The sequence below is a fragment of the Amia ocellicauda genome, chromosome 22 (assembly GCF_036373705.1).
Source record: "Amia ocellicauda isolate fAmiCal2 chromosome 22, fAmiCal2.hap1, whole genome shotgun sequence".
Taxonomy (NCBI): Eukaryota; Metazoa; Chordata; class Actinopteri; order Amiiformes; family Amiidae; genus Amia; species Amia ocellicauda.
In genome coordinates, this window is record NC_089871.1 from 14,416,663 (window position 1) to 14,442,203 (window position 25,541).

General features: G+C 42.2%; 2 protein-coding genes across 2 annotated transcripts in view; one reads left to right on the top strand and one right to left on the bottom strand.

Moving 5' to 3' along the window:
- Nucleotides 1-17,361, top strand: part of LOC136718086 (disintegrin and metalloproteinase domain-containing protein 10) — a 30,989-nt gene extending 13,628 nt beyond the window's left edge. Inside the window, exons 7-15 of the mRNA XM_066695708.1 lie at nucleotides 2,918-3,010; nucleotides 3,430-3,598; nucleotides 9,061-9,224; nucleotides 11,036-11,207; nucleotides 11,558-11,702; nucleotides 11,780-11,963; nucleotides 12,619-12,718; nucleotides 14,394-14,614; nucleotides 15,393-17,361. Coding sequence (XP_066551805.1) covers nucleotides 2,918-3,010; nucleotides 3,430-3,598; nucleotides 9,061-9,224; nucleotides 11,036-11,207; nucleotides 11,558-11,702; nucleotides 11,780-11,963; nucleotides 12,619-12,718; nucleotides 14,394-14,614; nucleotides 15,393-15,482 — 1,338 coding nt within the window. The 3' untranslated portion in view covers nucleotides 15,483-17,361. The remainder of the gene's footprint in view (nucleotides 1-2,917; nucleotides 3,011-3,429; nucleotides 3,599-9,060; nucleotides 9,225-11,035; nucleotides 11,208-11,557; nucleotides 11,703-11,779; nucleotides 11,964-12,618; nucleotides 12,719-14,393; nucleotides 14,615-15,392) is intronic.
- On the bottom strand, nucleotides 16,627-23,603 carry lpl2a (lipoprotein lipase 2 a). Its single transcript, XM_066695710.1, has 10 exons — nucleotides 23,352-23,603; nucleotides 21,795-21,982; nucleotides 21,391-21,570; nucleotides 20,892-21,003; nucleotides 20,392-20,625; nucleotides 19,574-19,816; nucleotides 19,241-19,361; nucleotides 18,908-19,129; nucleotides 18,674-18,769; nucleotides 16,627-18,540 (listed from the first exon to the last, which is right to left on the bottom strand). Exons 1-10 carry the CDS (start codon nucleotides 23,434-23,436, stop codon nucleotides 18,519-18,521), a joined length of 1,503 nt encoding a protein of 500 aa, XP_066551807.1. The 5' UTR covers nucleotides 23,437-23,603; the 3' UTR covers nucleotides 16,627-18,518.
- Between the last annotated feature and the right edge of the window lie 1,938 nt (nucleotides 23,604-25,541).

Sequence of the window (25,541 nt, forward strand, 5' to 3'; positions counted from 1 at the left end):
ATGACCAACAGACACTGATAATAATATGTTAAGGCCCCTTAGGCGTATGTCCCAGAGGGGGTATAAAAGGTTTGTTCTATCTTAAAACTTTTGGGGAACAGTGTCATGCTGGCCTAAAATCCTTTGAGTTCTGTGTTGCGCTGTTTCTCCCCTGCACGTAATAAATTCTAATTAGAACTCCCGACTCCAAAACTTTTTTCCACCACAGTTCACATGAGGAAATAAAACTTTAACCCGTATTTTAATGTCAAGCCGCTCTCCCCGTCACCTCTGCTACACATTTCATTGCACTAGGAGTCTGTGGCAGAGGCTGTTTTTTTTAAGGGTTTGTTGTGAAATAGGATTTGTGATAAACCGGCCTTCACAACCGCGAAACAACTTCGCCTGAACGTCAAAATGAATGAGAAACGGTCATGGATTTGGTCACCAAGAGTGGACTCCATCATATAAGCTCTCTGTATGAACCTGTGTGGAGATGTATAGGCATTTAATGACTTCTGTTTGGCATGAGATAATGTCACCTCATCAGGGAGAATGACGATGGTGGGCTGATCTCATTTTACCGAGGTTGCAGAGATGCATTATACCTCTTCAAGCAATTAAAAAGTAAAGCCACCTTGCATATTAGCCAGAATGCCTTTCAGCACAGTCCAACACTCACTTACCTCAGATTGTGTGTCAGAGTCCTGCTCTCTCCTTCAGTGAGAACAGAGGGAATGAAGGACAGAGTTTGAAAAGACCAGCTAACACTGTGAGTGTGTGATAGGCCAACGCAAGTAGGACGAGACTGTTGTCGGAAGAGACCACATGAAGATTGTGTAAAACTACATATTGTATTTGATTTAAGCCAGAAGGAGGCACATGTCAGTAACACAGAGGTCAGGGCGACCTTTTCACTTGACGTCACGTGCTTTGAAGAGTTCCACACAGTGCTGTTTTAATAAATAAGTACCCGGGGGAAGCAAACAAACTAACAAACAACAGCTTCTCAAGTCTCCAGCAGTCAAACCAGACCAAGGCAGTTTCTTTGTTTCACTCTTTAAGTGAAACCACACAGCATTCCTGAGATCTGGAGTCAGTTCAGTGAAAAACGTGTCTGTAAATTTACCATTCCCTCTACAGCTATAGGCTTGGCCTTCCATCTTAACTAAACAACTAAACATTTCTGCACTGGATGTCTTCCTAGTTGCCTCCCTCAACATTGTACAGTAACTCGTATCCAAACAGGAAATCCAAATCTAAAATTAATCGCTTAAATTGTTCTTCAGCAACCCCCTCCCTCAATAGAACATCATTCGCCATATGTTATGAAAGCTGCTATGTCAAAGCTACATATCACTTAAGCATTCATTGTTTCCGACTTAGGGCCCAGTCTGTCTTCATCAAAAATGTTCCAGGATTATGAAGCAGCCACCGAGCAGAATCTGTCTTGGTGACCTGATTTGTTTCTTTCAAACGTGCCCTCAGATGACAGCACGCCTCCATCTTGGCACAGTTGATTGACGGTACGACAACCAGCTGCCTCAGTCAGAATCTTCTGGGACCAGACTAGCTACGGTGTCCTCAGGAAGGGGATTTTTTTTTTCTCTCTTTTTTTCCTTGCCTGTTGTTTACTAATGGAAATGGACACAGATTGTTGGCAGAGAGGACGCTTGCGGGATCCAAATTGTCAGGACCTTTACCTGTGTGAGCTGCCAGCTGTTAATATCTCCTCTCATATTTAATCTCCTGGAATGCTTTAAGGACTAATATACACTGATGAAGTTGTTTTTTATAGGACTGCTTATCTGAAAACTCTTGGCTTGTGTTGCTGTACCCACTGACCCTGTTTTTTATTTTTTTATTTATTTAAACCCTGGTACACTTTTAAGGTAGCCTGTGAATGTATATAGCCAGGAATGCAAACTAGGCCCAACATTTAATCCATCTTTTGTGTGGTTTTCTTTGTTTCCCATAGTCTTATCTACTGTAACATTTTGTTGCATTCCATACTTATACTGTATTTGTGTGTGCATTGCATTGAAATACTTTGATGTAATCTTCCCTTTTTTTTAACGAACGTGTAAACTACTGTGGGACCCTTTAGCTCTCCAGGCTATGTATAAAATATCTGTTCTTGTGATTCTATTACCCAGAGTGTGAACAGTGGAAAGTTTCAAATACACAGCCCGGGTTGCCGTGCCATGTGACCAAAACCATGTGCTTGGACACTCCGAGCGAGGAGCATCATTTTCCATTAATAGTGTATATGGGTTTGGTAAACAGCCCGTTCCAGGCGATAATATTGAAAGTTGGATGCACTTAAAGAGTGCATTGGGTTTGTTTGGGGAAGTGGAGTATATAGCATGCTACTGATCTGTTTGTAGTGTTTCATGCATAAAGGAGGCAGAAAGAATTAGGTAAAGGCAGACGTTTCTTTCTGATTTATGAATACATCTGCTGAAAAGCTCCCCTTTCTAACATAAAATTAATACATATATATTTTAATCTCAATCACACTGCACAATGAGCTGCTTGTACAGGATCTAATCTGACATTAAGCTTTCGGAGTCATAGTGTTTTCCTGAAGGTATTGCAACAAACGCTTTTAAATCGGATTAATGCATTACTTCAGTCACTTCAAAATGTATTGTTTCAGTTCCTGTGACCAGCCTGAGAGTTTGCTTTAATTAACTTTTCACAGGAAGAGGGAGAGACCCTGGTATGACTGGTGCATTTTGTATTAATGACTTTTACATTGTCAATAATGTAAAATAACAATAACAAAAAATATCTGTATTAAAACATGTTTTTCTCTTTCTAATGCAATAACTACAAACCCCATTGCCTAATAAGCTAAAGACGCACTAGACTGCGTTTCAAAGGTACAATGTGCTGTAGCATTTTTTTTGTATTATTGTCTTATTTTTGTTCACAGGTGGCAAGCTACATAAAGGCGGTGAATGAACTTTATCAAAGAGTGGATTTTGAAGGTATTCGACTGATCAACTTCCAAGTTAAAGACCTGGAAGTAAGTACTCTGTCAGGTGTTAACTGCAAGCACAGTTAAAATGTTCAGTTGCACAATGTTGGAATGGAAGAAGACCTGTCTGTACAGATGTGCCTGCTCAATATTCTTGATGTATCTCCCTGATAACCTGCAGAGACACAGGCCTTCTCCAAGCCTTTTAAGTCTGGGCTCGATTCCATTCCTTTTGACTTGGTCGTTCAGTGCCAACCAACAATTGTGGCACGCAAGCTCAAAAGTTGGCAGGGTAATTGACTTTCCCGGTTAATGAGAATATGCACGTGCCATAGAAAATGTCAGGTTTGCGTATCTACCAACTGAAGAAGCAAACATTGGAGGGTATGGTAACACGAATGAAACCACAAAGACTTTTTACTGCTTCACCTGGAAGAGCTGTGTTTCATTACAGTGGTTGCTTTCAGATAATTTCCCAGGAGGATCCCTCCAGTCCGCTGTATCCTACCTTCATTGGTCCAGAGAAGCTTCTCATGTTGTTCTCAGAAGCCAACTGGGACAAATACTGCCTGTCCTACCTGCTGACTGACCGCGACTACAGCGGGACACTGGGTCTGGCCTGGGAGGGAATGCCAGGTAACAACCAACCCTCGACTCTTTATCCCCAGGGTTTTCCACTAGTTTTCACAAAGCATGTTAAAGAAGCACTTATATGGTGGCTGGTATTGTGAATGATCAGAGGACAAAGGTTTTCTGTGATTCATAAGAAAACTGTGAGCCATATGCTTGAACTGTTTTCTTTCTTTTTGGCCAACTTAGGAAAGAATATGATTTGTTTTAAATTTTCCCAGTGAGGGATGTGTGACATACTGGCAACATATTTCCCTTTTCTATTTAAAATCTTTATTTGTTTTACTCAAGGACAAAGTTAAAGCCCCCAGCTGCACTGTTGATATTATGAATTTGATGCTCGGCCTTCATCCTGTATTTCCCTTTCAGATTTCCTGAGAAAATCATGAGTGATTTTCATCAAGATGAATCCTCCTTCATGTGGTGTTTGTGCATGTAACAACACAGTCCATTTGCTTACATTAATGCCCCATTAACGCAGATTGCAATTCCTCCAAGCACTATCTAAAGGGTATATTTAAGATGGGAGTTTTAAAAATGTAAGCCGTCTTGGGCAAAATCTTGACAAAGCAGGGTTGTGTAGCTGCTAGATGTTGTGAAAGCAAATACTTCCAGACTCTCTCTTTCAAAGCTTTCAGCTCCCAGAAATTAACATTCCAGGCTTTGACTGCAATCAAAAACGTATTTCCCTTCATCTGCTTAAAAATGTATTCTGGGAAATTCTCCAAAACAAAGATTGTGCCATTGTCTAAATATGCTCCTGTATTTAAACTGGGACTTGCATAAAAACCATATCCACTGATATTCGTATTTTAATCATCCTTAAAAAAAACAATTTTTGTGTTTCCGCTTTTGTATGGAGTTAATCATCAGTTTTCAGCAAATATCGTGAATGGGAAATTCCCTATTCGGATCCTAGCTTTTAATTGTTTCTTTATATCAGTGTCTAAATCTTAATTCTTATTAATTTTACAAACACACATTTTAAAATGCTGAAAACACACAAGCCTGTCACTCAGGAGCCTATAACGTTCTCACCATCCTCTTTTAATACCAAAACAGGTTTTCAGTGTCTTCACATTTTGGACTGTCTTGTGTTTGTATACAGATTAACCCAAAAAAACAGCACGCGTGACTTCAGAACGCTTATTCGATAAGCTTGGGAACATTGAGCACTCCTGCTTTACAATTGTGTTTTGTTTTAGTTTTTTCTGGTAGGGAGGGGTGAGAGTTGTATTAGTTACTCTTGGAACAGTCATTTGAAGTCTTTTCCACTCAACTTTGTACCAGCGGTACATCGGTTTCCTTGTCCATGGCATGGCAGATATGGCTAATGAAAGCTTTGGTTGGGAGTTGATCAACACATGCTCATAATACTAGCATTGTCTGAGATGACAGCATGTTTAGTCTTGCACTTGAATCTTCATGTCAGGGAGATTTCACAGACTTGTGTACAAAGCGGCTTCTGTTTTGGTGGCTTTTCCCAGGCCAGGGCCCTATCACTGGGGCTATTCCCAGCACTGTGTCAGCCTGGCCTGTGATTGGCTGCTGCAGGAGGTGTGTGTGTGTGTGTGTGTGTGTGAGAGAGAGAGAGAGAGAGAGAGAGAGAGACTGTTAAGCGCTGTTGGGGGATTACTGTGGGACACATGATCGAAGCAAACTGGTTACCCCCTCTAACGTGCCTTGGTGAGAAAAGACCTATATGGTCACATTCCAGCCCTTGAGACATTGCCGTGGTTGCCATGGTGAAGACTCACGTGAGTTTACACACACAGACACAACATATACACACACAATGGACCCAGAGAGCGTGACATTGCTCTGACTTTGACTGGCTTAGTGAGGACAACATGTGATGACTCCAACCTAGGCTTTGAAATGGCTCCACCGCTAAACATATCGTCATGGGTTGAACAACATGCATCCTCTTGCATCATAAACCCAGGGACCTCAGCTCTGGCACTGCCCTACCCCATAGAGCGGGCTAATTGCTATCACCCATCGCTAGTTGTGGTCTCACCACTCCAGGGTTGTTTGGAGGTTGATTTCATAAGTGTCTGTCTTTCCACAGCCTGGAGGGGAGGGGGTTATTTCCAAATCCTTCATGCCAATTATAGTCATTCATAGAAAGCCTTGCTTTGTATAGTGGGGAAAAATGAAGTGGCGCACTAAAACGTTTATGCTCTGACGAGATTTGTTTTGATGTAGGTCATTGACCCACTAATGAGGGAGATAGCAGCCTATTAGAAAGCATTCTTTCCCCACAGCCCTGCTTCGAATTGTAACTGCACCCCTTGTTTGTACCCTTATGAGTGGCTTAGTGCTTCCCAGGAATGGGCATTTGGGCAGAGCCACGGCTAAACTCTGAGCTCAGGTCTTTCTCAGGCCAATACTGACGCTCTGTGTCGAGAAGAATACATTGTCTTCAGCCCCTCTGCCCCTCCTTCTATGTTTTCCTAGGGAGCTCCCAGTATGATGGGGCATTAAATTGAACTAGTGCTGGTCCCAAGTCACGCTGTGTGTCAGTGCAGTGAGTCTACAAATAGGTGGGCCAAGATTGCGATAACACAGTTACTCCTTGAGGTAGGTTGCTGCGTGCTACAGGAGAAACTACAAAGGAAGGAACGCAACCAGTCCCCAGGGTGCAAATCTCAGCCCTGTAATTAGCATAGCCACGGTCATTGAGACAGGTTTACCCTCTGAGGAAGCTACTGATCTGCAGGTCATTAATGAATTGTGATTTGTTATTATTATTATCATCACTGAAAAGTTGGGACTTGCAAATGTCACCTGACAGCAGGAACTGTGAAGAGATGCCGTGAATCTTGGCCTGGTTGAATTCATGTATTGATGGGGCTCAAATACTCGCACTGCACAGTGTTATCTGGTTATGCAGGTGTGGGTGGGGGTGGGGTAATAAAGTTGTTATTCAGTTGGATTCCTTAGTTATGATGCCTATAACCTTAAAGCATGATATTAAGGAATCCCTTAATACAGTGCATTCAGGGATAGACAAATACATCTCGTAAGAGTCACAGAACCTAGCCTGAGGCCTTGGCAAGCAAAATCAGTGTAAAGACTTGCAGATTCCTGCAGCTCTGTTAAACAAGTTTGTTTTCCTGTACAGGTGCTGTAGGAGAATCCTAAATCATTGCCGTGTAAAGATACTGTGGTGGCAACTTGCAAAACTACAAACGTCCTTTCCTTAAGTGGCTTGACAGCAGAAACGTACAAAGATGGTCATTAGGCCTTTTACCAAATCAAATAGGCGGAGAGCATGTCAGGTAGCTGCCAAGGGGACTTTAGTTATACAAACAAGGCTTTTTGCTCGAGTCAAGACATTCCTATTGCAACCCACTCGGGCTCCTAACACAAGTGTAGAAAGAAGCCTTCACATGCTTGCTATTGCATGCCTGTCTGTGACGTAGCCAATCAGTGATGGCTCAGTAGGGGTTTCCACTTGCCTGGAATCCTCCCACTAATCGATCAGTCACATGAGTCATTCCTCCACCAACTGCTGTCATCAATAGACAGAGGAAGAAAAATCTCTGTTTGTGTGGCAGTTTTATATGGCTCGGTTCCCAGCAGCTGCACATACCAGTCCTTGTACTTTGAAGAACTATTGACACTGCATGGAAACTAAATATAACCCTTTTTCCATTTGTAGGCCTGTGTAACTCACCGCACACTCTGCCTGCCATTGGACAGGACTGTGGGGATGAGGTCGTAGACAGGCACACAAGACTGTTGTGTGAAAAAAGCCAGCTGTTGATCACTTGGAGGTTCCAGGCTTGTGGTGTTATATAACGTGGCAGAATTGAGCACATTGCAAGACAACCGGGCGCAGTCAGGAGGGTTTGGAACACAGTTTTGACCTTTAGCCAAGGCTCTAGGCTGAAATGTCTTTAATTTATAGCCTGTCAACCCTTCAGTACACTCTGATATGGACGGATGGACAACACAGACAGGGGAACATTTCATTCCAAATCTGTGGGAATGTTCTTGAGGAAAACTAAAACAAAAAACACAGTAAAAATACATAATTTTCTCCCAAATATTGCTGCTTGCACTGTCCTAAAAAACAAATAACACACTTTAAAGATGGTGGTGTCTGAGATCTGGTTATGACTTTTTTTTTTGTTTTACATTTAACTGCTGCCAAATTTTGTGGCGTTGTCACTGTTGACTAGTGTCTGCTGTCGGGTACAGGCAGGAGCACAGGTACACAGTAAGACCAGCGCTGAGGATGAGGGGAGGAATCACATAGTGTTCTATCTAGATTATAAGAAGACATCACAAAGCAGAGATATGTTGGAGAGCATCTGTTTGTTTTGGTTGGTTGGTAACCTAACTGAATCAATGTTTGACTTGGTTGCTCTAAACTACCTTTGTTACGTAGCAGTTTTTATTGAAGGCCGGTGGCTCTCACCCCCCAGGAAAGGAGAGTCAAAATGTGGGCCAACTGTCACTGTTGCGATGGCCTTTTACATTGTTATGGTTACCTGCTTTATTTCAGATACAACAGAGTTGAGTCTGTAATCCCCAATGTACAACGTGTGCACCTTCCACAACAGAAGCAGCATTTTGCTTTAAGGTTTTGATCTTCCTTCATCTTAAGTGGGACCACCCCTGTGAATGAGTTAACCCTATGCTGCCGTTCCTTTTCCCAATTGTGCTAAAGCAGCCCTTTTCCCGTGAGATTCTGCTGCCAGGGCTAGGGTGTCTGTCTGACTTTCGGGAAAGACTTGTCTGGGGACATATTAGGCCACTTAGCTGAAAGGAAGACAAAAGAGGATGTATCAGGCTCAGCTTCCCTTTCGAAAGCTTGTGTTGCTGCTTCAGGCCTGGTAAAAGGGAGGGAGTTGGCACAGAGCGCAATTACTATAGCATAGCCTGGGGATCCTTAGCTGCTCAGATTGACCATTGCTGGGTGGTTATGTGATGGTGTCAAGGAGATGGAGAAGGGATCTAATCATAGGCAACCCAGATCATAAGTGGGCTAAATACTTAAAGCCTTCTGTTATGTCACTATAGTCAATCTCAAAAAGCAAAGGAGAAAAGTAAAAATAAAAAAAAGACCCAAAGCATACACAGCAGGAATGATTTTCACTTCCCTTTTCTACAGGTCTAATGAGGCAGAAAGTTACTTTAAAGTTTTTTTGTGTTTTAAATAAACAATTTTCTCTCAGCAAGTCAATACAGGCTGAATGGGATAAGTGGTGTTAATGGAAATGTCATCATGTTTATGGTTTGAGGGAGAATGAATATTCAACGCTGTCAGACAGTTCCAGGAAATTGTTGTTTTTGATAGATTTTAGTTCCAACGAAATTCAAGTAATCATATATTTTTTCATACTTAAATCTCTGTTTATCAGTGCTGAGATCTAAGTCTGCGAGCAAAGACACAAAGGTACAAACAAAATGTTCAGCTTCTCTCCCATTAACCCGATGGGAGTTCTGTCTTTCAGGCAACTCTGGTGGGATATGTTCCAAGTACGCAAATTTCCGAGGCGAGACCGAGGCGACCCTCAACACGGGGCTGATCACTCTGCAGATGTATGGGATGTACTCGCCTTCCTGGACGCTGCATCTGACTCTAGCCCATGAACTGGGCCACAGCCTGGGAGCACCTGTGAGTTCGCCATATTTGTTTGGGAAACCGTAAATAATTAACCGATTTAAACCAGACTGTATCCTTGGAAGTCCGAACCCCTTTCCTGCCCAAAGTGGTGTAAAATATACAAATACTGTTCACAACTAGGTGACCTCTCCCCCAATGCCGCTTGTTTAATCTCTGATGTGCATCGTCCTGACATTCCTGACAGGGTGATCTTCCTTATGAAATTGCTAAATCAGTACTGCTATGCATCTTGGCGCTCACCTCTCAATGTGGGTTTATAAATAAAATATGTTTTTCTCTCTGCCTAATTCCCTGGATATGCTACCGGCATGTTCCCTGACGCAAGTTTTCCCTGAATGAATGTAGACATTGGGCCAACTCCTGAACACCTGAAATTAATGCAGATTGTTCAAATGGCAGATGCTGGCAGGGATATTAGGACTATGATTGTGCCTTGTGCCTCTAGGCCGTTGACATGTGTACATAGGCCTGACTTCTCTTTTTAAAGTATTGCTGGTATGCTTAATGCCACACACAGAACTTGAGTTGGGTATGCCAAGGTACACAACAGCAAAGCCAATGTTTTCCGTTGCAGGATTGCTCTCCCTTGAGTTTGTAAGTACTTCATTAAGGGTCTGTCTCTCTGGTCCTTGAAGGACTGTTTTTCTTTTGGTTCTGAGGGATCTGGTCCTTACGTCACTGATCTTGATGCCAACGTTTCCACATCTTCAGCCATTGATGATTTAACGATACTAAATAAGAAATCTGCAGTGCTGTCACTCCCTTTAACCAGCCATTCACTATCACAAGATCATTCTCAGCACAGACAAAATAAACTGAAGAATGTAGTTCTGGGCCTCCCGAGTGGCTCAGTCGGTAAATGTTCAGACCGAACCCCAGAGGCGTCGCTAGACTTCAGATTTTAGTAGGACTATGAAACGATGCCCAGGTGCTGCTGACAATGTTTTCTCCGGTAAGAGTTGGGGGGGAGGGGGCTTAGGTCTGGTCTATATTTTGGGGGGATGAGAGAATATACAAGGGGGGGCTGACAGTATTTTGTCGGACTGTTTCACCGTGCCATTACTTAGTATTATTTTTAGGGCGGCTGAGAGAGAATATGAAGCCCCAATAAATAGGGTCTAGCGATGCCCCTGCTCAGCCCTATGAGCTGTGGTTCGCCAATACGATGCCAGCTTATGACTCGATTTGGACCAGACATATTTCCTCACCCTCTCAGTGTGTGGTGGCGGGGGACATGGCGATGAGCCGAGATGCATTAGCTCCTTGATGCATTAGATGTTGGTTCAGCTGCTGCAATTTTCACTCCGTTTCCGTTTAGTTTGTGCTCACTTGGGGTTTAGGCCAAAGATGTATTACCAAAGAACAGGAAGAGGTCAATTTTCACAAACACTGTGTGGCTCCAATAAAACCCAAGGTGTATGTCTATTGTTAAGATAAACAAATCAATTAAATCCACATGAAAAAAAAGTGCATGAAGCTTGTAATAGGAGCCTGCTTTAATGTGAAGTCTCAACTCGCTAAAGAATGCAAAAGTCCAAATGACTGAAGAGTTTGACTTGTTTGTAAGTTGCTTTGTCATCCTGAAACTTCTTCAGTTATTAGTGCTGGAAGACCTGTCTGAGCAGGAACAATAGCAGCAGTATGAGACAGGACTGGATGTGCCACAAGAGGGAGGGGGGGGTGGGGGAGATTAGATGGATCATTCTTAGACAAGTCAGCCGATGATGGATAATGAATCCTTTGCGTTTGGGCATCATGGAGTAGTACTGTCACTGAACCCCTACTGGAAATGTATTTTTCAGCATGATGAGGGGGAGAACTGTGGAGATCTGGGCTCCAGCGGGGGAAATGGGAGGTACCTGATGTTCCCCTATGCTTCGAACAACAGACAAGAGAACAACGAGAAGTTTTCCCCTTGCAGCATCAAACTCATCAGCCGAATCCTGAGGATGAAGAAGGACCTGTGCTTTGTAGGTGAGCAGGCTGCCATCTGTCCCGCTTTGGACAATGACTAGATGATGTAACCCACAGTCAACAGAGCACATGGGATTGTGGGGGGCAGCCTAACACATTTGTAGTGGACTGTGTGGACAAGAACAGTGGTTGGCAGACTTTGTTAATAGTTGTGTTGTGTTAACTTGCCATCCTGTGTATTCCTTCGTCAGTCCACTCTGGACAGATCTATCTATCTGTCTATCTATCTTTCTATCTATCTATCTATATGTGTGAGTGTGTAAATGCATATCTAATTAAAAATATCAATGTAAAATCTTAAATAATATTTGCTAGTTATGGCCGTTTGTGTCTCATCTCTTTCTCTCCAGACACCAACTACCCCGTCTGCGGGAACAAGATAGTAGACAAAGGCGAGGAGTGTGACGTGGGGCACAATGACAATGACCCGTGTTGCTATGGCGCCAATCAACCGCGGGAGGTCCAGTGCAGGTTGAAACCTCATAAACGATGCAGGTGCGCTAAAGCCCAAATCCCCAATTCCTGAATTTGCATATGAGGTCTTGCCCTTTACTGACTCAGTTTGTCCTCAGTCCCAGTCAAGGCTTGTGCTGCGCCTCCCATTGCGAGTTCAAGCCGCCAGGGATGCCCTGCAAAGAGGAGTCGGAGTGTCAGCAGCAGAGCCTGTGTCGAGGGTCCACTGCGGCCTGCCCCCCCGCACCCCACAAACCCAACATGACGGAGTGCAGCAAAGGAAAGCGTGTCTGTGTGAATGGGGTCGGTACACATGAAGTCGCCCAGTGATGAAATGCTTCAAAAAAATCCAAAATAACAACAGCCGTTTAGAAACCTACTTAAGAATAAGCTCCTCGGCATTCTCTTTTCCAGCAGCTGTTAAAGTATATCGCTAGACGTCACCCAGCTCTGACAAAGAAGGGTTGTGCTGTTTGTTATCATAATGCAAATTTTCAAAACATGACCGCATTCCCCAGCATGACAGCGGAGGAGCATTTCCTAAACTGTAACACAATACTGAAATGCAATGCTTGGATACCGATATGCTGGAGTAGTAAATTTTGTAGTTGCATGGTCGTGTTTCTGTGAGGAGGGTGGAGGAGGAATGGCTGTAGATAACCAGTGAACTGGCACATTTGCCGCCAACTGCTTCTCTACTTATTTGCATGTCTTAAGTTACAATGGAAATCTGCCGTTAACTGCGGAGTGAGACCATGTTTCGGCAGTTCCCCATTTACAGTTGCCCTGATGAAAATATGAAAAGATCCCATCGCAGGCTGACGGAAGGTGTGAAAACATGTGTGTTCTTTTCAAAACTCAAAACCCAAATCATGCCCTGAACTGTGATAATTGTACCGGAACACTTTCAATTTTCAGTGTCTTTCATTTGTCGATCTTTTTGTTGTTCCCACAACAGGAGTGTATGCATTCCCTGTGTGCGAAGTACGGGCTGGAGCAATGTGACTGTCCGGGCATCTCTTTGACTGAGAAATGCTTCTTGTGCTGCCAGGAACAAGGTATGGTGTGGGCCATATTTACATATATCCTCTACAGCCCATATGGAGCAAATACATATTTCTAATGAGTTTGGTATTTGTAAAGGATAACGATATATTGTATTTGCATGTATGTTCATCCAACTATGTATTTATCCGTTCAAAATATATGTGGAAGCTAATTTCTACCACATATAAAATTAATATATGGATTACAGACTCAAATATATTTGACATATATCCCATGAATTGCCAATAAGGATCATACATCATCTAACATATATAAAAATGAATTGAGGGTTGAAACGCCAGCTGACAGAAATTATACCTATTTTAGCTGTGCGTCTTGTATTTATTGAAAAAGGTCCAATATTTATTTCTTATTCAGTATGCTTAAGACATAGCCTTGACCTGAATGTTGGCTCTGGTACCATATGTATATAATTCCTTTGCTGACTTTCAGAGGTTTAAAACCATCACCCTTTAAATTCCAGTTAATATAAAAATGCATTAAAAAACAGCAATCTAGCTCAAGTTATTGGGACACAGTTATAATCCCTTTCCTGTGAAAATAAATTGACACCTGAAAAAAATCTAAATAAAAATACACACAGAAGTGGGATGGTCTTGCATAAAACTTTGAATGCTTATTTAGCTTAAGGGATACTTCAGTATTTTGGCATTTTAGCCTGATTGCTTACTTACCCAGAGTCATATGAATCCATGGAAACCTTTTTAATTCTGTGCATCCAGTTTGAAGAAATTTGAATTTTGCATTTTGTTAGCTGAGCACAATTGCTGGAAGTCAATGGTCGCAAAATGCTGACTCTCAAAAGCCAGCTAATAGAAATTTGAAATACTCAAAAGTTTTTCTGTTTGTCATTTGTAGTCTTACAATACTATAAATAGTAAATTAATAGTTCAAGACATTCATTAATTTCTGGTAATCGTAAGAAATGATCGTACTTCCTTATTTATGGACTCCTTTCTGTTCTGTCTGCGCTCTCTTCCCATGAGACATGGTGACGTGAACACAGTTGTTGATTACTCTAGCTAGCCATAGCTTTAATCAGTCAGGATCCCTCAATGGCAGTCTGTGAAAACTTGTAGCTTTTCTACCGTACACACGAATGACCCATATCACCGTCAGCAGTGCAATCTCACTCGGCTAGTCAGCTGTGTTTACAATTGTGCGCAGTGAGCATATCCTTGCGCCGACCTCATCACAGCTGAGGAAATGCGTAATTCGGTGAGATAGTTCCACAAGAAAAATACTTTTAAACATATTTTGTATAGACTTGTAGAGAATATTTAATGTACAAATGTGCTATCCACCCAGCTTTTGAGTATTTAAAAGATCTATTAGCCAGCTTTTGAGAGTCAGCATTTTGCGACCATTGATTTGCAGCAATTGTTCTAAGCTAATGAAATGATAAATTCAAATTTCTTCAAACTGGATGCACAGAATTAAAAAGGTTTCCATGGATTCATATGACTCTGGGTGAGTAAGACATCTGTCAAAAATGCCAAAACACCGACATATCCCTTTAACAAAAGTAATACAAATATATGTTTAAAATGTTGTACCATTAGGTGTTTGTCTTGATTTAAAAAACTTGTGGTAAAAATATGGGCCATTGAAACAAAAAATAAAGAAACCTTTTTTTTTCGGTTGTTTGTTGTTTGTTTGCTCCAGGAATTCCACAAACCTGTGCTAGCACAACGTCGTCCATATTGTCTCAGTTCTTCAGCGGGACCCGTGTCGCCCTCCTCCCCGGAACGCCTTGCTCTGACAAGAAGGGCTACTGCGACAAGTTCAATGTCTGTCGCCTGCTGGATGCGGATGGCCCCATCGCCAGGCTCAAGAACTCCTTCCTGCACCTGGATAAATTTGAAGACCTAGCTGATTGGATGATAGTAGGTCCATGTGTGTGTGTGTGTGTGTGAGTGAGTGAGGGTGAGATGTTGTACAGCAACAGGAAGAGTGTAGAAGCTTTACTTTCCAGTGCAAAATCTGCTCTACTTCAATCCAGTTTCTGTCCTGTAATCCCAAACTTTTCCAGAACTATGCCGATGTACAGAAAGGAAAAAAAAAAAGATATTTTCAAAACTTTTTCAATTTTGCAAACCCTGTGAACTGTTTTAAGTGCCATCAATATACCAGGAACTGAGTGTCCTCTAGAGCTACAATCCTTGAAAATGTCCGGTTAACTGATTTTATGATGGTCATATAGTTATTTATTTATTTGCTTGCTTTGAAGTGTTCTGCTCTCTTGAAGAAATCACGTGTCCACATTCTGTCAGAGTGTCCTGAACTTAACCGGGAGTTCAGTGTTCTATATCAAGCACGCGGTCTGTGCAGAAAACTGGATCATCTTCACCGTACAAGAACGGAAATCTTTCATCACAGGGAGGGAGTTTTTATGCCTCTAATCTTATCAGTGCCCAATTACAGAGTTTTATGCTGAATCATAAAGAAGCACACTCCCTATATAACCAAGCCTCCATTCACCTCTTGTTTGCTCTCCTGCTCTGACTGTTGGGTTATTTTTCCCACAATTCCCATTTTCGGCAGTACACATTTAACAGTGGTGTTTTCCAGTGCCACGCAGTTTGGGAAGTGTTCTCACACTGAAAGCATTGGACATGGATTCACCCATTTGTTAGACTGACTCTCCCTGTTTTCCTTCCCCAGGCGTACTGGTGGGTCATCCTCCTGGCCATCCTGACTCTCTCGGCCCTGATGGCCAGCACCGTGTTCTTGTTCGGACGCCACGAGTCCTGAGTGTCTTCCGTGTTGTCTTACACATACCAAACACGTCCATCAAGAACACAGCCTGCAGGAAAACCAATCTTCTTTCTTCTGCCATGCATTTGATTTCATTTCTATGTAAGAATTAGTTTTTGTAGGACACCTTTCAGTTGCTCTCCAGACTTTAGCAGAGTCTTTCCTAGCTTTGAGAGATTGGGAATACTTCTCTTACCACCAGAGACCAAATGTATTCAGTGTGCTGTAGTGTGCTACATTACAGGTCAAACTCATGAACGTCAGAGAAGCCCCAGGTACAGTTTTGGTTCTTTTTTGATGGACGGGGCCTACACATGCACGGTAACAGGTGTGAAATTGCCTTGAATGGCTTTGAGTGACTGAGCAGTGGAGCATAAAGAGGCCTGCTCCCCGGTAGACGAATTTGGAGCCTTGCTGACAGTTATCCGGTTTTCCACTGTGATGGCATTAAGCACTGTATAGGTTCCAAATCCGAGTGTGGTGTGTTTGACTGGCGGCTCAGATAAAAATTTGTTCACAGAGCATGTTCCCAGTGACATGCAGACAACCTCCCTGTCAGAAAAGGAGAGACACGGCAGCCTCCGGGCCGTGAAGCTCAATCACTGGAGTCATGGGCTGCTCTGTCAAGGTCACTCATTTCTGCGATAATTTCAATACAGCTAAAGATCGGTGCTTTGTGAAATAGTGCACCACAGAGCTTTTTTAATATGCATGTATGCAACTGCTTAACACAGCCACTGTAGCCACAATTTCCTTGGTGTTTTATTTTGTCAGTTCGTAGCCCCATCCACCGGATCCACTTTTGCTGGTGGGTTTTGATATATACACTGTACTGATGCTGTTGTAATACTTTGAACAACTGTTGTGTGTTGCTTGTGGTTGGTTTGAGGTGAACACTCTCACGGTAAACTGATGGAAATGGTCAATCCACATTGCTGAGTGGACTTCTTTTCTCGACCTCCCCAAGCAATGCACTTGACACTCCCAGGGAGCACTTGCTGGTGCTGGGAACCGGTGGGAGATTTTAAGGGCCTTTTTTATTAATCACTAATGTGCTGGATTGTGGTGGGAAAGATGTTTTTTGGGGTGTGTGTTTTCTTTTTGTTAATGGAAACCTCAGTGTCTTCAAGAAATAGGCAAATTAGGCAAACAGTGGGTTGTGTTTAATTAACATGTTCTGTACATCAAGTTTACAAAAACAAAATGCCGATCTAGAAAAACAAACAAAATAATAATATAAATATAAACAGCACACACTGACATTGGCCGTTTTACATCACTATAAATACACAGTATTAACATATTAATAATAGTCTTGAACTGGCGCTTTTGTGACCTTTTCTTCTGACATCAGTGCAAAACATCACATCAGTGTTCAAATAAATATGTCTCTACAATTACCAGTGGTCAATCAATACCCCCCCCCCCCCCCCCCGTCCATCCCACTGGTTCAATACAAAAGTTGAACTAATATAGTTTAAAAAAAATGAAAATAAAATACAGTACAGATTCTCCCACTCAAGTATTACAGATTCTTCATGTGCAAATTGATTCTTAAGGCTTTGTATTCTGCTTACAATAATTGCTGCCCAAGATAAGGCTTTTCAAATATTAACCTTTTGCGTTCCACTCCATTCTTCCTCTGTACTGTCCTCCCAATAACAGTTTAATAATTAACTGTATTGCACCTATGCAAAAGTTCACAATTTCTTCTGCCCAATGCTAATACATATCTGGAGATGAACTCTGTTAGTACTTAAAGACGCCATAACAATAGCTTAGTGCCATCCTGCTTTCTGATTAATTCGTGAGGCCACAATTCTAACCACGTTCATTTCCCACAGGTTTTTTTTCAATAAATATATATTATACATAATATATATGTTCATTCTTTGTCTAATGAGTATCTGTCTTGTTTGAAATTCCTGAACAACGCTACAAATTGTTTACAAGGATGACTAACTAATGAGGAAATGCCAATGATTTGAACTGGGTTCTAATTTCATACCCCCAAACATTCAAGCACCAAACAGACAATATACCTGGAGTATTACGGTACGCTTTGATTAGGTGAGGCAGGAGAGTCAGTCTTCGGGTTTCTGCATTCTTGTACAGGCAGGTTACAAGTTTTCAGTAGCCCCCAGTTTCAGTTAAACCACTACCAGGAATTGGAGTTTCTAATACGTACTACTCCCGTAACAATTCCTTGATAAAAGCAGCATTTGACAGCTAAAGAACTGATAATCTATTAAGACAGACACATGACAACAGTGAAGTATTTTAAGGGACGTTCTGTAAGATCCCTGTAACAGCAGGTGAGGCAGGAGTTTGCAAATGCTGTTTGAAACATGTGAGCAATGTTTTGTGGCCACTGAAGTGTTTTTCTGTTCAGCTCTGTTCATGAATTTTAGTTTTAGTTTTTCTATAAACCCACCTTGACGTTCAAAAGCAGTATAAAACTCTTGATGCAAAATGCTACAGTTCGTTATGCGTGCTACACACCAAATTGAACTTGGACATGCTTAATGAAAGCTAATTTTTGAGCTCATTGGATGACTAATCTGATTGTTCTCGTGCTCGTTTTGTGACGTCTATTTTACAACCAGTGGTCCCAATGGTGTTTTTGAGTGCATAACTTTGGAGTGGATAATCCAGATGAGCTTAAAATGTTTTCAAGCAGCTTTCATGAACAGAGACTTATGATTCAAGTAGTGCATTTAGAAACTGCCTCTTCTGTTGCTGCAGAACTACACTAAATTACATCATCAAAATCTTTGGATTTCCGTGAATACAAAAAGTTCCATATGCCACTTATGAGTAATGCACTTAAAAAATACAACATGTTATTTACATACAAGAATAGTTACAAGTCTCTCTGTATAATATATACATACAAAATAAATACAGTTTGTTCTTTCTCGAGAAACGTAAACAAACATATTTAAGGCTGTCTAGGGTGTATTGCTAAGTGCTTCTTTCAGGGGAAAAAAGATGATTTGGTCCCGACGATTCGGTATTTCTTTACATATGGTTTCAGGGTTGCTTTGTGGCATTCCTGCAACAATACACATAAACAAGTAAGTTAAAATAAGAAAACAAAATGGTTGTCTCTTTCATTAAAATGGTTAATGCCTACGATTATAAGAATTCATGTTGCTTTGCTATGAAGTGGGTATTTTCTTAATTACCTTTTGGATCCTGTATTCCATTCCTCCTTACACTTCACAAATGTCACTTCTTGAGCCGGCCCCAATGCTTGCGTGTCTTTACTGCAGAAAACCAGCCTAAGGAATAATAGATACAAACTTTGACGATTTTGTTTTGGTTCAAAATGCGTGAGCAAAAGACCTGTCATGAAGTGAAAGTCTTTTCCATTTTCGGGCTTGGGCCCTAAGGAGAAAAGGATTCTATGCCCAACTCACTTTTTCTGGGTCTCCCCAGTTTTGACCCGGATCTTGTGCACCTCCACGTCCGAGCTGTCTGCCGATGGGCCCGACCACCAGGAGGAAACCATCTTCAACAGGGAGGTGGAAGACCAGTTGCTGGTGGCCTCCCACTTGAACTTCATCATCAGCAGATCCCCGATGTCCACCTCTGTCACCAGCAGGAAGGAGTGCGTTTTGTTGGGTGAGATCTTCTGCTTTCTGCAAAGAGAGGGCAGCAGAAGTTAGAGCTGCTCAAACACAAGCTGGGGCACAATCTTCATGCAAACATTGTGGGGCTGAGAGACAGTAGTGTTTCCAAGGATTGCTTACATGTTCAGGTGAAGGTTCTCAACATCTCCTTTGGTGCCGTAAAGAGAAGCTGTCAGGGAGGGCTCTATGTGCAAGCGGTGCGTCTTGCTTGCAAAGTGAATCTTCACCTGGTAGTGGTAGACTGAACAGAAGAGTTGGTGAGGGAGAATAATAATTAGTATACTCGTAGCTCACGAAACAAACTAATAACCTCCTCAGATTGTTTGGGTATTATCATAAAACCAATTTAAAGGGTCATAATGGCGAAAGAAATTAACAATATATATCTTAAATCTTTCAATGCATGCACAGCCCTGGTGTTACAGTCGAAATGTTGGCGTTTCCTGCCCGTACCTCTGAAGGGCATGGAGGCGCGCGTGCGGGTGTACATCCGGGCACTGCGCTTGTGACGGACCTGGCTGACGTCGTAGCCCACCGTGTTGCAGCGGTTCTTGCGGCAGCTGAGACAGGAGCCGCGGTCGAACATCTCCTTGCTGCTACAGCGGTAGGCTGTGCTGGCCTCCTGCTCGTTCAGCAGCGAGTCGATGAAAAGGTGAATGGACCTTTCGTGCTGGCACTTGACTGCCTCGGACACTGCTGCGGTCACACATAGCACAAACATTTTGTTTTAATAGATGTGAAACATCATAAAACGTCTTTAAAATAAGAGCTGCTGCTTTCATTATACGTCTCTCTGAATTTTGGAGGTTTTATTAGAATTTAAACAACCAGAAGTGAAGCAAGGTCCATTTCTTCTGCAAGCATATATATTTTTATAAGTTCTTTTCCCTCAAATAATCAGATGCTCTAATCCCTCTACTTTTACTTAAAAATTAAAAATAAAGGTATAAGCATAAAATACAATATTGTAGCACAACAGGATTGCTAATGGGTGGCTATAGTTGTTTGCAACTGACCTAATAGTTTGATTGTTTGAATGTGTGCCAAAGGTTCATCTTATCAGCCCATTAGTGAACAACCTTACATAATATTCATGAAAATAAATAATGCGCTGTTGAATTTGTTTTTCCACAGATTGCCTGTTTATAATCGTGACTGGTGACCACCATTAATTCTTTCTCGGTCTTACAAATGTTCACTGGCAGACGTCAGATATTGACATTAAGTTTTAAAACCTCTCCCCAGCTGCCCAACCCCGTTCTCGTACTCACCGAATATCCCGTGACTGGCAATTTTCTCCAGGGCTCCGCGCAAGTTGCAGCCCGGCTGGAAGTTGCCTCCGTTGGGGTAGATATCGATATGGCCCACAGGCTGCTGGATACCGATGCTCAGGCCCAGGGAACCACGGGTGAAGGTGTGTAGGACATCCACGAAGTGCGCATCATCCGGGGACAGACGACCGTGAGCATGTGCCCCCTCGAAGACCGGGCCGGCCGGGTCCAGACCTGCGGGAGAGAGCGAATTTATGTGATAGAATTTTCCATTGAAGTTTTAAGCGTCTGCTGATTCCAGCCACAGTGGATGTACAATCACGACAGAAATGTCACATTCTCAAAATGTGCTGGACGGGCACCACTATATTTCAGTACAGATTTAGTTACAGAGCTAATTGAAATGCTTCTACCTGCACCTTTAAAAAATCAACATGATTTATCCAGTGTGATCATACAAATATTTAAATAGAAGCTCTGTACAAATATGGTCGACTTACCAGTTATTCTTCCAACTTTATTGGAGGCGTGGCTTCCTGCAAATCCTGCCACATGGGCGCCCAGGCTGTAGCCAATGAGATGCATGTTGTCAAGAGGGAAATTCACTTTCTCCTACAAAAGCAAAATACAAGAATTACAGTTTTACGATAACTTAGCAAATTACAGGCACAACACAAGCATGTGACAAGATCCACCCCCCCACACATACTCACACTTTCACACACACATTTTGAAATTATTATTATTATTTATTTATTAGCAGACACCCTTATCCAGTGCATATGTATGTGCTGAAGCATAGTGTACATTTATAAAAGTCATGCACAAGGTATAGCTTTCTGGTAAAAAAACTCTTTATTTGTATACTTTAAGTAATAGATACATAACGTATAACAAATTCAAAATGTTGTTACCAGGAATCTATACCTTGTGCACACCTTCTATAAATATCCATGTAAGTATTAGATACGTTCTAGATTGAAATGACGGCACACCAACCTCCATCCAGTCTATGAACCGGGCGATGTCCTGTCCCACTAGCTTGGTATTCTGGGCTGCAATGGGGTAATGGTTGTGCGCTGTGCTCAGCCAGTCCACCACGATCACGTTGGCGTGGTGCTCTCTCTCGTACAGCGCAGACACCAGTTTGGCGACCCAGCTTTCAAACATCCCGCTCACCTGCACAGAGTCAACAGCAGTGGTGATGCTAAAACAGAGTACCAGCCTTCTGTATGAAGCGACATACAACTGATGCTACACAGTGATGCAACTGAAAACAGCATGGCAACTAATGTCAGTTGTGTGACAACAGCTAAGAAGTAAGATACACCATGCACAGTTTTTACACCGTAAATATTTTTAAATGTATTATTATTATTATTATTAATAGGCATCCTTCTTACCGTCCATCCGTGTATGATCAGGAAGGTTTTGGCCGTGTGGTTGAATTCACAATCGCTGAGCGTCTCCGCATTGCCAGGGCTGATGTAGCAGGCATCTTCCTCGGGGTCGGAGGGTTTGCGCAGGGAAAACTTGGCCAAGTTATGTTCACTCTTGCCAAATGCATTCTCTGGTGGCTCCAAAGAATTGTCTGTAAATTGAAATCATGCATTGGAAGAATAAGAGGAAACGGCCTGGCTAAAGAGCTACACATGCTGTCCAGTTTAGCCCATGTTTGGTGATTTTATAACACTGTGTAACTGCATCCTGTCAAGAACAGAAACAGTCACCACTCACCACAGATAATGCAAGTGATGCTCCATTATTATTTTACTAAACCAAAACTACACATAAGGCATCACTATAATAATAGTAGGCCTACTTCTTCTACCATTATTAAATTAAATATCAGTATACAAAACAAATCTCACATTGAAATGAATTCCCAGTGAACCAAATGTGACTTTGAAGCCTGTTGGTTCAGACACACTTGAGCGCATAGGAACCCGGGCAAATGTGCCACATAAACACAGGGGCCGGGGTTACTAGCGTTCACATTTCTATAGGATTTTTTTTTTCTTTGAGCCACATTTGCATGTGAGCGCAGAATGAATGCGGCTGCAGCTTTGTTCTCTCCGGTCTCTCTCAATGGCGATCTGGGGGGGAGGGGGGGGCAAGTCATTTACATCGCGATTCATTCTGTATGTAAAAACGTCTGCTGGCGTGCAGTTGTAAATAGACATCGGTGCTGCACGATTGGCCAAGGGAAGAGCACTGGCACTGCATGCCAACTTCCCAACGGTGCCAATCTCACCATACGCGACTGGAAATTAAACATGTTGCTGTCACGAAAAACATAACAGTATAATTAATTAGGCTATTTAATTGCGTTATTTATGTGCACTAGGTTTTCTAAGCATATTATGTACAAAAGATGACTTTGGGTTTGGCAAAGTAAGAAAGTTCAGTGGTTGCAGAATCCCACCGATCCCTCCGGTGTAGCCGCGCAGACCCGCGCAGAGCTGCGCACATCTGCGCTACAAACGCACCGGTGTCGCAGCTCCAGCTGTGCATCTTTCCTGGCAGCGCCCGAAGGTCAGTCTGCCAGCCAGTCGTTAATAATAGGCTTCAACCATGGGTGTGTGCAGTTTATTTCCGACTGTCTCGGCACTTTCCTTAATAAGACACTGAGCTCCTCTTACACGAGTGCAGTTGCAGTCCGTACAGTGCACCGGGGAGCGCAAAATGTATACCTTTCTACTGTGGGACGAGTTATGCCCCAAAACTCCCAAACAAGCATGTTTCCCCAGTTCAAACCTGATGCCACCTAGTTATCAAACAGTGCGCAGAATAATATAACGAGTTTAAAACTGCCACACAGCGGTGAAAATGTGCAAACGGCTTAAAATAAAACTACCATTTGCAAACACCAATCCATATGAATGAATGTTGGAAAGCAGGGGCAAGCGGTGTCACAGCCCCACACCTACAATAAAAGTCACATACAGGAGGTTACTCACCTACAAAGTTACCAGAGGTGTGGGCAGGACATACAACAAAACTCAAGAGCAGCAGCAGCAGATACCGACAGTCCTGCTTTTTCATGTCTTCTTCTGGATATGCAAAGTTTGGAGAGCTTCAGCAGCTGCTGCGTGTTGTTTGGCACACAAGGATATGAAATAAAGGAAACGGATATAATCCTCAGTGTTCACAGTGTTTACTATTTCCTTTACCCTCCTTGCTGTGAATAAACCCTGTAGATCTCTGAGAAAACTCATGCAGTTCACTTCTTAAATAGCACCCCCTCTCACTCCTTCAAAACCTAGCAGAGCAGGTGCCCCATTGGCTGTTTCCAACGGGCGGGGATTGCACGCCTGTATACTGTACAAGCACATGACAGTTTGCATTTGACAGTATCATACACACAGTCTGGCACCCCAGGGGGATATAAAGGACTCAATAGTTATCCTTGTTTAGCAGAACAGAACATGTGGTTAACCCACACTGTGCTGAAGCTTTTGAATATGACTTTGAATGCATCAGTGTTTCTTAGCATCTGTGGTATGTTGCTTTCAACACACTATCTATCTGCCTAACAAAGTCATGTGGGAGTGTTTTGGTCTGAACTGCTGTAGTTAGATAACATTCCCAGCAATACACTGCCTGCTGCTAACAGGAGGGTAACAGGTGGCTACAGGACTCAAAAGAGGCGTTTAGGGGTGTAGAAACAGATTCAGGGTGTGCTTTAGGGATTTCTAAGAAACATATTTGAAATGCACACCAACTGGTCAGAACCTATCCTATCAAAATGAATATATTTCACGTTTTTGAAAGCTGTTAAATCATGTCACTCATGAATGATGTATTGAAGTCTCTGTTTTTTGTTGTTGTGAAAATGTTACAGTGATTTGTGATAAGATGGAGAATGGGGTTGACATCTTCTAGTCTTTAGAGTATCCAATATCTCCATGCGGGCAGGGCTCTTTGAACTGGGACCGTCTGGTTCCTGCCTGTTTGCTTTGTATATCAAATAGACGTACGCCAGCGATTATGTGGAAAAACTGCTGTAAGAGTAACACCTCAGACTCACCTTGAGTTTATGCTTGGCCTGTTTCTGATCCAGGAAAATTCACCACGGCCTCATGTGGTGTTTTGTGCAAGCTGGGAGGAATTCATGACATTTCATACAACCAGCAGCATGTGCGAACACTGGTACAACATGTAATGTGGACATCCACGTTGTCTGATTTATTTCCAGCAGTGTTAACCTCTAATCATGGAGGCAGCCAAAACGTTACACCCGGATTTAAAAATACAATGCATTTCTGAAATGTCACGAGAATAAAATAAAATCATGAATACATAAATAGTAATGAACTTCCAATGTATTGAAATGAAATACGTTTTTGACAGAAATGAACAAAGATTGGTGAGCTACACAAGATAAAAAAGTGAAATAGGGGTGCCTTATTGTATTAAATCAGTATGTTACAAACTCACCTTTAACTTTGAAATGTCCATTTCAAATTAAATATAATGAATCTGACACAATGTTTTTTGTTTTTTTGTTTTTTTTGTGTCATTTCCCTTACTATCTTAATTACTGTTTTCCTCAATTCTTGTAGCAGACTGTATGCGATAAGATAATTGGCAGTGATACATTTTAAACTGAAGAATGTGTGTCAGGTTATGATAGCAGTTAAAAGAACATTTTGTATTTTTATGGCTCTGGAAAGCTCTGTATGCTGCTTGAATGACATTGTTCCTAACTTAAAATGTAACAAAACTCAACTAGAGCAGAGGCAGTGGAAACACAATGCACACAACCAATAGTAAAAGCAGAATGGCATAAACGTGACGTCAACTGTGTGCCTATTATATGAACAGCACTGTGTGTACAATGTGTTGGGGGCTAAATATCACACGCTTCTATTTAGGAATGCGCGACAGTGTTCCACATGTCATTGAATGCCGTCCAACCGTGGACATTACAGCTGCAGCCATGAAGTAAGGATCCCTGGGAACTCTTCAATCTCTGTGAAGAAGGAAGTTGGCACATGTGTCAGTATTTATGATGTTATTATACAACAGGGAATTTTGCTAGAAAAATATCACATGGCAGATGCACAACTAGTATCCACAAATAAAAGTGGAGGAACGCAGTCTAAACATTGGCCAGGACTTCTATTCGCTCAGCTGTCACAGTCATT

Excerpts from the sequence above, each read along its gene's own strand:
- lpl2a (XM_066695710.1), bottom strand. The coding sequence starts at position 23,436 with ATGAAAAAGCAGGACTGTCGGTATCTGCTGCTGCTGCTCTTGAGTTTT. Across the intron at positions 19,817-20,391 it reads TGCCAGTCACGGGATATTCG|CAGTGTCCGAGGCAGTCAAG; the intron begins GTGAGTACGAGA and ends GTGTGACCGCAG. Across the intron at positions 18,541-18,673 it reads TGGAATACAGGATCCAAAAG|GAATGCCACAAAGCAACCCT; the intron begins GTAATTAAGAAA and ends GTATTGTTGCAG.